This window comes from Parasteatoda tepidariorum, chromosome 1, assembly GCF_982258835.1.
Source record: "Parasteatoda tepidariorum strain Cologne lab strain chromosome 1, Ptep-v5.0, whole genome shotgun sequence".
NCBI classification, from domain to species: domain Eukaryota; kingdom Metazoa; phylum Arthropoda; class Arachnida; order Araneae; family Theridiidae; genus Parasteatoda; species Parasteatoda tepidariorum.
The window spans coordinates 70,165,255-70,177,567 of record NC_141755.1 but is presented as its reverse complement, the minus strand read 5'-3'; the positions used below and the strand labels follow the sequence as shown (position 1 = coordinate 70,177,567).

The 12,313-nt window shown below is 30.2% G+C and overlaps 1 protein-coding gene across 1 annotated transcript; it reads left to right on the top strand.

Moving 5' to 3' along the window:
- Positions 1 to 2,612: 2,612 nt before the first annotated feature.
- On the top strand, positions 2,613 to 10,676 carry LOC107453236 (uncharacterized). Its single transcript, XM_016069974.5, has 5 exons — positions 2,613 to 3,062; positions 4,402 to 4,586; positions 5,128 to 5,287; positions 7,464 to 7,616; positions 10,381 to 10,676. The coding sequence occupies exons 1-5, from the start codon at positions 2,854 to 2,856 to the stop codon at positions 10,577 to 10,579; spliced, it is 906 nt and encodes a 301-aa protein (XP_015925460.3). The 5' UTR covers positions 2,613 to 2,853; the 3' UTR covers positions 10,580 to 10,676.
- The last annotated feature ends 1,637 nt before the right edge of the window (positions 10,677 to 12,313 follow it).

Sequence of the window (12,313 nt, the reverse complement as noted above, 5' to 3'; positions counted from 1 at the left end):
GAGATAAACATGTCTCATTTTGGAATCGGCTCATGCAAGAGACTGATCATCATCATCCGAAAGTGATAAATTGACCTGCTTAAGTATTACATGCTTACATGTAACATTACATGCCTCAGAAGGCAGCTGATAATGCATGATAATGAATCTTTTCCCTTTGTTTCGCGTCTGTACGTTTTTTGCTTTCATTTTATTGTGTTTGAGTTGATCTTCTCTCATCTAGTTGTTTTAGCGCTTAATATTCTGTTTCTGCATTTGCTTTGGCTTTTACACTATTTTAGTTTCTTTTGTTAATTTACGGTTCATTACCACCCTAGAGTTCGTAAAGTCATGGTGCACTGTTGATTGTTTGCCGGTCAAAAGTGTACCATGGCTTTACTGCGCACTGTATAGAGACAAATCTGCAAATATAAGGTATTTTAAAATTATTCAATGACTTCGCTGTTAAAATTCGATTTAAATTTTATAATATGATGGTTAAAAATTGGAATATATCCCTATACTGTATAAGCCAGTAATCAAGTAGAAATTGTTAAAAAATTTTACTTAATGTTTTCCATGCAGCGTTCTGTCAATTCAGCATTTGATATTGATAAGAAACAAGTTTAAAGATGTTTTAAAAGGTGGGGTAGTGCTTAAAAATAATTAGGTGCTTTATAGAGGAGGCGAAGTTGTAAGTTGTTTAAGCACAATAACGATATCAGAAGAAAACAATTTTTTTTCTGATATCTTTAACAAAGGGTCGAAACACAAAAGATTTTGCAGACAATAATATTGAAATAAAATCTTTTTATTTTAAGTATCACAAAGCAATCCGAAAAGAATTACGAAATAGGTTCCTCGGGTTCAAGTGCGATTGCTATCAGGTGGTTCAGACCCCCTAATTATTAATATCTTCTTACGTTAAAAAGTCTTAATGGAAAGATTTTTACTCCAAAGTTCAAACAAGGAATGAAATAAAAGGGAATTTCTGGTTTTTATTGATGAAGATGGGAAATAATTTAAGAAAATAAGAAGTAAGAATTTAAAATTGCAAATTTTGAATTATCATTTTGCCCTAATAAAAATTTAAGTGAGAGAAACCCTCTATTGTAAGTTAAATAAAGATTTTCTTCCACCACATATTTCAAAAGTCATAACATTTGTTTTGAAGCACAATTTTGTTTGCGAAGGATCTAAAAGGACTTCTTTCAAATATTTCTGCAATTTTTTTTAAAATCCTTTCTAAAAATCATCTATTTAAATTGGCATTTACTAGACAGCTTCTACTTTTTATTATTTGTTGTTCTTTCTAGTTATTAGATTTAAAAGTTCAAAGGTTAGATATACATATATATAACCTCGTTCTTTCGCTTCAGCCATTCGTTTTTTCTAAAATTGACGGCTTTTTCTTCTTCTTTTTGGCACATTTAGAAAACGTAGTTACAAAATTCTTTTCATTTATTTTGTTCATTTCTTTTTTTTCTTCTTTTTTTTAAGTCTTGTATCAGTTAGTTTGTTTAACTGTTAGTAGTCAAAACTTAAATTGGGAGCAAAATAATAAAAGTATTTTGTCGCACCGATCCGAATACAATTTTATTTTGTATTTTCAACAGAGATCTGCGGTAGAAATTCTCTCCAGCTAAAGGGAATTAACGAAATTTTGTTTGGTAATAAATAAGATCACGATAGAATCATTTTGGCGATAAGATCATGATACGTTTTGCTTGTAGCTATTAGGAAACGATTTAAACTCATACATCACAGAGAATCAGGTAAAATTAAAGTGTTCTGGCTAAACTAAAAATGGTTAAAATTTAGACTGCTTAATTCCAATATCGCATACGCGAAATCATATTAATAAAAACATATGTAAGTATTAATAAAAACATAAGTAGATGTTTTTATGGTAAGATATCTATTAGTTGGTAAGTATGTGTTTTTGATCGCTAAATATGCGAGAGCGAATGCACTGATGTAGTGGCGCTTCTCTCCGGATGACTTGCAATGTAGAAAATCCAGAGCACCTTGCAAGTAAATTGCTACAAAATCAGTGTTACGAAAGTTATATCTTTTAAATCTTTAAGTTTTATTGTTTTCTGGCTTTTGCTCATTTTTCTAAGTTTTCTTTTCTTTTATCGTTATAAAACTCTAAAAAAAAGTTAAAGCAGATGTAACCGCGAAAAATATTAAATGATCAGCTGTAAGCTCATTAAGCTCAAAGACCAAATAAAATGTTCACAAAGAGTTTAAAACACAATATAATTAATATTTTTCTTTCCTTTTTTTGCGTAAGTAGAATTTTGTGTAAGTAATCAAATAATCTTATGGAATGAAGGGAAAGTTTCGCAATATTACAAATTATTTATTCATTTTATGATTTTTACTCGAGAAAAAAAATAGATGTGGAACAGAAAAACGTTCCTTGACCGAAAAAAAGTTATGATTACAATTATGACATAGCAGCGAGAAAATGACATTGTGTTTACTTCTTTATTTTTACGCTGGCTGTACTTCTTCAGATAGAAAATGAAAGAAAAGGTTATAACTTAAGAAATTTATCTTAAATTTACATAAGAACCAGAAACGCACTCGAATCACATAATTGCGTAAGCCATTTTTGAAAATACATTACATCTTCTTGTTATTTTACTTGCGTCTGATTCACAGACAACTGTCCCTCAATCGCAAATATTCTTGATACATTACGATTGTGTGCAAAGATGTAAGGTCATTCTTATTCTGAAAATAAAAGAAATGTATATATAACTTATGTGTGAAGTTCATATCTTTACAATCTAATCAACTATGTCCAACAAACATAGGCTATAGTCAGCTGTATTAGATAGGTTCTGATCTTTTAGCATCTTGAAAATGGTTGCATTATTAAATGTTATTGTTTTATACATTGTTTATCTGTTCTTTGCTACAAGCGATGGATTAGAGCAGACTGCATCGGGGAAAAAAGGGAGCAATGAAACTTTTGTCTATTCATACTTTGTCGATGACAATCATGACAAGCTGGTCGTAGTTCAAAGAAGAGCAGATAATAAGATAACAAATTGTTTCATTTTAGGAGACAGGTAAGTGTTACTTTATTAGTTAACTTCGAGATATTACCCTCACTTAATCTTAAGTGAGGGTAATATCTTACTTATTACTAAGTATTACTTTAAAAAAAAATGTTTACTTTTTTTTTAAGATAAAGTTAAAAAAAAATCTTTCTAATTTGCTGCGTAAAACAAAAAAAATATTCTTAATAAAAATAGCAATAAATATATTTGCCACCAAAATATTTTTTAATATAAAATTTCAAGCAATTTTAAGGAAATCTTTTGCTAAAATTTTGCTATCTACTACTTCGTGTATTATTTTACTACTTTACCAGCACGATTTCACCAGTTCCTTCTCATTAAATAGTATTTCAAGATAATATTTTTAGAGCTGCCTTATTTATTTACTATAAAGTTTTAAAATATTACAAAATTGGTCTTGTTAGTTTTGTTAGAATTTCTCTCTCTCTTTGTATATATATATACGTCCCTCAGTGTACTGATGGTAAAGACACGGTTCCCAGTAGAGCGCGATAGCGGCCCTCGTTAAACTGTTCTACCGTAAAGGACTCGACTTCGCATGCAGGTCTTCGGGCTATCAAAGCGAAGGAGCCATCCTCTCTGCAGAGGATCAAAATTGTGATGGCATGTCTTCGGATCCATCGGATGTCCCAGACCATCTCCCATAGCCCATTGTGCAGCTCTAGTGCGACGCAAATAATATATATATATATATAAATGTGTATATATATATATATATATATATATATATATATATACACATTTATATATATATATATATATATATATATATATATATATATATATATATATATATATATATATATATATATATATATATATATATATATATATAAATGTGTATATATATATATATATATATATATATAAATGTGTATATATATATATATATATATATATATATATAAATGTGTATATATATATATATATATATATATATAAATGTGTATATATATATATATATATATATAAATGTGTATATATATATATATATATATATATATATATATATATATATATATATATATATATATATATATAAATGTGTATATATATATATATATATATATATATATATATATATATATATATATATATATATATATATATATATATATATATATATATATATATATATATATATATATATATATATATATATATATATATATATATATATATATATATATATATATATATATATATATATATATATATATATATATATATATATATATATATATATATATATATATATATATATATATATATATATATATATATATATATATATATATATATATATATATTGTTTCATTTATTCCAGTGCACTGATAAATGAAATTTTGGACAAGATCCCTAAATCAGATCAGTACTTAGAGGACAAAGATAAGTTGATGGCCTTAATCACTGTATGCAATGATGGAAAGGCAAAAGGAGTATTCACGAAAGGAAGTGTCGAAGATGTCATAAATAAGTTTGGACTCTTCAGTGGTTTATTCTTCTATCCAGGTATGCTCCTGATATTTAAGGGGGTGCACGGCTTCGGAAATTTTCCAAATGTTGCGGCTTTTTTTATTGTTTTCCTTATTTTATATAACTGAAAACTTCAAATAGTGAGGTTACAATTCTGTGGAGCACTATAGCACACATAAAGTCTCATTTTTTTCACTTTCAAAGGAGTTTTATACTTCATTAACCAACAAAGCAGTTTAAAACAGGTAGTTGTCGGGAAAATCGGGTAACTCAAATCTCAAGTCATTTTAAAGAGCTATCGAAGCATTGAACTTTTTTAGATGAAAACACGTAAAAAAATAGATCTATATTTTTGAAATAATAAAAATCATCACTCTTTTGTTCGTAGAATTGTGATTATGCTTTTATGATTTTCGTTTTGACTGACAAAAAACGAAAATTAAACACGCTGATATAAAGATATTTCTTTTTATTTCTTGTTAAAACAAATCCTTGATAATTTCTGCTTTTATAGTATTTTGAAAGTTACTAAACATTGAATACAGATATATATTCTTATTGACAATTGGATTTTTAGGTACAAAATGGTGTGGTGCTGGCAATATATCTGTGGATGATGATGACCTTGGATCAGAAATAGAGGCTGACATGTGCTGTCGCGCTCATGCCCATTGTAATGACACCATTCCGCCCTTTACTGAAAAATACGGCTTGGATAACATTTCACCCGTAACCGTGTAAGTCTTTGAACTCCTTTATACACGGAATTTTGGTGCTTGTTTGAACCATAAAACCGTTTAAATTTGATTAACTTCTGATTTGACATTGAGTTGGACCATATTATTAAACTTCTTGTATTGACTACATGATAATATGGTTAAACCTTAATATGGCTTAATATGGTGTTGATTTGAAACATATCATTTCACTTCTTAAACTTGATCACATGACATTACGGTTCAGCTTGATCAGATACAAGCTTCAATTTAACACCGTATTAAGGTGACCGTATTATTAAATTATTATACATCGAACTGTTTGTAACACTTTGGACATTTTATTATATATTGAATTGATTGTTATACATTGAACACATTATTGTACATCGATATGTTTAGAGTGTACAGTAAATTGATATTCAAATTATTTGTACACTTTTTGAAATTGAACTTTATATTAGAACTTGTAATGCCGTAAACAATTTGTGTGCGGTTTTAATAGATAATTATGATTTGCGTAATTTAAATAATCACCTAATTAAAACTTTTATCCTTTTTCGGAAAGTTTATAAGCGAAATAAAAAATCTCATTTTCAGGTTTAAAATGAAGTTATTCATGTTGAAGGAACAAAAGTTCTCGATTAACTAATTACAATTTTATTGCCTTTTAAAGTAAACGCAGAAAACGGTTTCCACAAAAGAGATTTGAGTAACTGCCAAAATAAAATGAAATAGATTGTCTATTGGTCTCTTTTAACGGACCACGCTCTACACGAAACAGATTCAATGAGTAAATGCCAAATAACTTTTAGGGATTTATGGCCTTTTTTTCGAGATCTATAGCAAGTGTTTAAGAATGATCAGTGTTTCTTAAATATGCAATAAAACATGATATTTCTGTTCCACACTTCAAGAAAAGACACTAAATAGGTTTACAATAAATATAGTTGAATCAATAGTTACAACAAGAAACTAAATTGTCATAATTTGCGTGGCTAAGCAGTTTCGGAACATGGGGCGGAAATCGGGTGATTATTACCATCAAGCTCTTCACTCAAAGTTATGGTAATATAGCGCATGTATGAGACAATCTTTAAATCTTCATTAAGGATAATTCCCAAACCATTGCCAATAGCCTTTTATTTCAGCTCACCTGTAAGGTTAATAGTCAAATTAAACTATTAGTTGAAAATGAAACGATTTTAAGCGATGCAAATATTTTCTTCCAGTACCCCAATGACCTTTGTTTTCTGCAGCGCTACATATCAGTAAAGATGTCCCTTTAGAAAGAGACACATTTAAATACGAAGTATAGCGGGTCAATATTTTGGATAACTGGTATTTGTGCATCTTTTATAGAGTCGTGTTTGCTTCCAAAGGCCTTTCATAAAATACAAATAATAATAATAATAGGCAAAAATGCAAAACAATTAGTTAACCTGAAAGTGACGTCCTCGTTGGTAAATCGCGTCATTTGTCAATTTAGTAGCCAATCAGGTTCAACAAGCGTCACGTTGCATACTGGTATCCAATTAAATCATATGGTTAGGTATAATTACTTCACTTCTTATCTAGTTGTAAGTTCCTAACTGTATCAACAAGCATGTATTTTTTCAAACTTTTACTGATAGAGGCTCTAAATTAATAAAAAAAATACTTATGTAAAGTACATTTTGTATTAACAGTGCATTATGAAATTTTAAAAGGAGATTTCGTGTTTCATCTGGTTTTGAAGATAACAGCCTCATTCAGGTTAGTCAATAAAAACGTCCTTAAGGAATAACGTTGAGTGGAATACGTGTTATCCATTGAGGAACGCTTATGATGGATAGATTTATACATCATCTGCTTTTTCATCATCCATCATCTGATTTCAATCATCCCCCTTCTGATGAGTGATTTATCTGTCATCTGATGGATAAATCTATGATGTATCGTAGGTTAATCCATCATAGGTATTAATTTGGGGAGATAAAAGATATGTTTCAGTTTCTACATCTATTTCAGGAAGTTCTGAACCCAAAATTTGTTAATTTGTAACAGATATTAATAGCAGTTACAGTTTTGTATCACAACAACTGTAACGTGTTATTTTAAATTCAGCTGTCCTGTTTGTGATGAGTATATTAGGATGCTTAACTATAATTTTCCTACATCCTGCTGCAAATATAGGTTTGCCTTAAATATTTTTCAGACCCACCTGCGAATGTGATGATTTGTTCCGTAACTGCTTGAGGGAAGCAAGTACCAAGGCATCTGACCAGATAGGAATGATGTATTTCAACGTTTTGCCCGTGAAATGTTTTCGACAAGATTATCCAATCAAAAGTTGTAAAAAGTATAGCGGGTGAGTATAAGTAGACAGGGAATTACAGTTACGAATATATTTTAAAAAATTTCTTGGAATATAAACACACAAATCGTGAATTTGTCTTTCAATCCTCGGACCAAATTCCAAGTCCTCATCAAATTCTTCCAAGCCACAAGCCGCTTCTGACTTTCTACTGCAACTTTCTGCTATCTATGAAGCCGCAATCCAAAGTTACATTAATGGAAATACAGAGCTATAAGCTAATGCAAAGAGCTCGTCGCACTCTTCTACAATCTAAACATTTTCATAAAAATTTATAATAAAATAACGTATATAGTTTGAAAACTAAATAGCTTTATAAGGTTGTTGAATTATATAGGTGCACTGCAGTTCCAGTCGAACAAGTCTGAAAATGAAGTTGTTTGTCCTGACCCACATACATTTCTTAATTTTAGAGATCTTTTGAACTATAGACCTAAGTTAGTATCAAAAATAATTTTGTATTAGATCACAAATTTATTACAATAAATAATAAATAAAATTTAATAGGATTACTTAAGGAATAAAAGAACTTCTTCAAAAAATAGTTTTTAAGCTTTTTTGTTAGAGTTACATACTTTTTGAGGATACTACTGTAAGGTTCTGAGTTGTAAAAAATACAAAACGAATTTAAACGTAATTCTTAATGAATCTTGATTCTACTTTAACATCAAGAAGTAATAAAAAACCACTCTAATATTCCTTGAAAATTTAGTTTTTTGTATTTCCTTATATGAAAGAGTAAAATAATGTATTAAAATGAATTTTCAACATGGACAAATGCATAGCTGTTTAAAAAAAGTACAAGGCAGAAATACTTTGCATTTTCTAAAAGTGCGGTAAGTTGAATTAAGCACACATGAAATTAGGAACAAAAAAAACAATGTCCAAACAAAAAAGGTAAGAGCCAGGTAAAATGAAAAAAAAAGAAATAACGGAAGTTGGGAAAAGTAAAAAAAAATAATTAAATTAATTTATAATAGTAAAAAATAATAATAAAAAAACAATAGCAAAAAAAATAATTCAATTAATTTAAAGTTAGCATGCACTTATACTACTTTAAACAAAACTAACATCAAGTCAATATGGCGAGGAAAATTAGAAAAGTGATTGGGTGCGTTGCTTTGAGAAAAATATTTTTGTGAAAGCTTATTTCAAATCAATAAAATTTGTGAAAGCTTATTTGAAATATGCAGGCGCTCAATGACACCAACACTGTATCTGTTTTACTTATTTGGGTTCTGACTTACATGTTTAGGATATTCTTTTCAGTTGTATATACTGTCGATATATATCAAACATTAAAGATAATACTACAGAACAAATCTCTTTTTTTCGTAGTATCAGATTTTGTTAACGGATCTAGGATATTTTTACTCCTCTGATTTCAAATCTGCATTCCGTTTCCAATTCTGCTTTTTTTTCCTCCCTGCTACAGTTTTTTTTAAAAATGGCATTTTTAATCTATTTTTGTCGAACTGTATAAGTTTGAAACCGTTATATATAACAGGGAGTCGCATAAACGTTGCGACAAACTTCTACGGGAGTTTTTTATTTTATAACCATCGTTGAACAGCCGACCCAATTTTATGGGTTTACGACTACTAATGTTCAACTCCGCAGCCTTGTAATTTTGAACCCAATCCAGAAGACAAGGGAGCTCCTGGATCGAGTATTGGGAGAAATTTGTCTTCGTGGAGGACTTTTTTGATGGAGCTAACCCGCATTTGCGTTACATGGAGAAGAAGGTCACGAGAACCTCCCACGGTTAGCCTGACGGCAAGGGGACTCTAACCGATGATCCGTCTACCACTGCGGATATTTCATGTCAGCATTGTGGTCAGTGCAAGACGGATGCGGAATTCCTATCGACCAGCCATCGCCGGGATCGAACCCCGGTTCACCTCATTGGAAGGCGAACGCTCTACCCTCCAGGGACGTTTTTTTTTTTTTTTTAATTTTTATCACCTGGATAAAAATTGCATAGAAGCCCATGACCGGAATTGCGTCATACCCTATTTTGAACTGTTTCTTCGAGCGCCTGTGAACAGGTCATAATATAGAGCCCTCCCTTGCCGCACACGACGATATTTCCGGGCAAGGGTTCCTATACAATTTTAATCTTCATGATGTGCCCAAATTATCTTAAAAATTTTGAGCCATTTATGCGACCCTCTGTTATGTATACCGTTTTTAAACTTTGCACAAAAAATAGACTAGATTCTTTTTAAATCAGTCTGTAGCTTTAAGAGAAAAACTAATTTCGCCTTTGAAATCTTAAATCAGGCAAGATCAAGTATTTGTATAAATGCAACAAAAAAATTGTTATGCAATATAAAATAATGCAATATAAAATAATGCAATATAATGCAATTGTATGCAAATATATGCTTAATGCAATATAAAATTTTCTTTGTTTTTCCCTTTTCTTTTTTCTTTCTGTTGTTGAAGATATCACAGTTGCATGTTGTTAACTCCTAACATTTTGTTTTGGTGTGATATTGTTTTCTTTTTTTTTTTAAATAGTAAAAATGAACTTTTTAAAACAGATCTTTTTTTGCTATTTCATTTGATTTTTTTAAAATCAAAAAATATAGAGAAACATTGTTTTAATGTAAATACTATTTGAATATATTGTTATGTTTTAATATAAATATTGTAAAAAAAGATTCTGATTTAAATACAGATATCGTCATATTTTGAAATAAATTTTAAAATTTTTTTTTATATTTAAATATATTGTGATTTTATCATTTTACAGCTTGGCTCGCTTTATATGTCAGAAATACGATTTGGATTTCAATAAAGATCCTACTTACCAGTTTTTTGATCATCCTCATTACGATTCTTCGATATCTGATGAAGATGAAGACGAAGATGAAAATCATGATGTGTATTCCTATCTCTTACACATGGAACATGAAGACATGCTATATAAGCTCATGAAAGATTCTGAATGAAACCATTTTTGAGGTTTTTCGCTGAAACAAAGCATTGTTGTTCTTTTTCTTTATTTTATAAAAAAAATAATAAAGTTTATTATCAGGTCCCTCCTTATTTGGGCAATTTCTCCATTTTCTTATAAAAAAATTCATACTAGTAGCACACCTATAGTGAACAAAAGGGAAATTTTTTCTTCCTGTTTTATTCGAAGATTTTAAATTCACAAAACCTGCCTTAAACGGTATTTGAATCTTTTACCAAAAATAAAGTAAAAAAGTAACATTTCGAGTGCTTTAAACTAGATGCAAAGCTTTTACTTCAAAATCTATTTACTATCTTGCTGAAAGCAAGCTGTATATATTTTAAAATGGACAAATATCTTAAATGCACTCATGTCCGAAAATCAAGGAACAAACAAAATTTCTCGGAAAACTTCAGAAGTAGAAAACCAAATTAAGTGACATTAAGTACAAAAATACATCTAAATATGTTAAGAATGAGTATAAAAAGTAATGGCATGAGTTTAGACTCACAAATTAAGCAACGTGGCACTTTTGGAGAGTTTAATATTAAGTATGAACCATCCTGACAGCACTGTAAGTCTCACAATGAAGCTCATGCCATTTATGAGGTTTATAAATGTTTTGGGACATTATATCTGATCTTGAGTCTTTGGAGTCCTTCTGCGCGTTTAAGACAGTTCTTAACTTCAGGAAATTTTTGATGGTAATGAGCTGTAGTTTTTTTTCTGCCAAGAGTATTCCACAAATAAATCATAGTATTCAGATTGGTTGATAGCCACTCTATTCTCTGGATATTTTCGGCTTCGGTGTATTCCTAGACCAATCCAGCACAACTCTAATGTGCGTCACCATCCTAAAAACTGAATTATGGACAACCAGGAATACTAAACAATCTTGCAAAGGGCTCTAAGATTGCAATCCTTTTAAATGGAGCCTATTTTAATAGAATTTATAGAGAAATGAATAACACACACTTACTAAAATATTAGTAACTTCCTCTTTCTTGTTGAATTAGTGATTGCAAAATTCCTAGACCAATCCAGCACTGTGCTTATACTCGTCGTCATCGTAAAAACTGAATTAGGGACAGACAGGAATACTAAACAATCATACAAAGGGGTCTAAGATTGCAATCCTTTTATTGAAATCTATTTTAATAGAATTTATAGAGAAATGAATAAAACCCATTTATTAAAATATTAGTAACTTACTTTTTCTTGTTGAATTAGTGATTGCAAAATTCGTAGACCAATCCAGCACTATGCTTATACTCGTCGTCATCGTAAAAACTGAATTAAGGACAGACAGGAATACTAAACAAACTTACAAAGGGCTCTAAAATCGCAATCCTTTTAATGAAGCCTATTTTAATAAAATTTATAGAGAAATGAATAAAGTACACTTGCCGGCCAGGTGGCCGAGCGGTTAGCGTGCCTGACTGCGAAGCCATAGGCTGCGGGTTCGAAACCCGCTTTGGGCATGGATGTTTCTCTCTCTCTTTATGCTGTCCTCTGCTGCGTGTGTGTATGATGTGTGAATGTGGCCCACCCTATAAACGGGTTTGTGGCAGTGTGGCGTGGACAATGTTGCTCGCCTCCGTGACTTTGGTTCACAGGTGCCCACTGGGTAACGCGAAATGAGCAACAATTCTGGCATAGTATAGGCAAAGATTCAAATTCAGTGCCTGCCATTGGAAAAAAAAATTAATAAAATACACTTACTAAAATG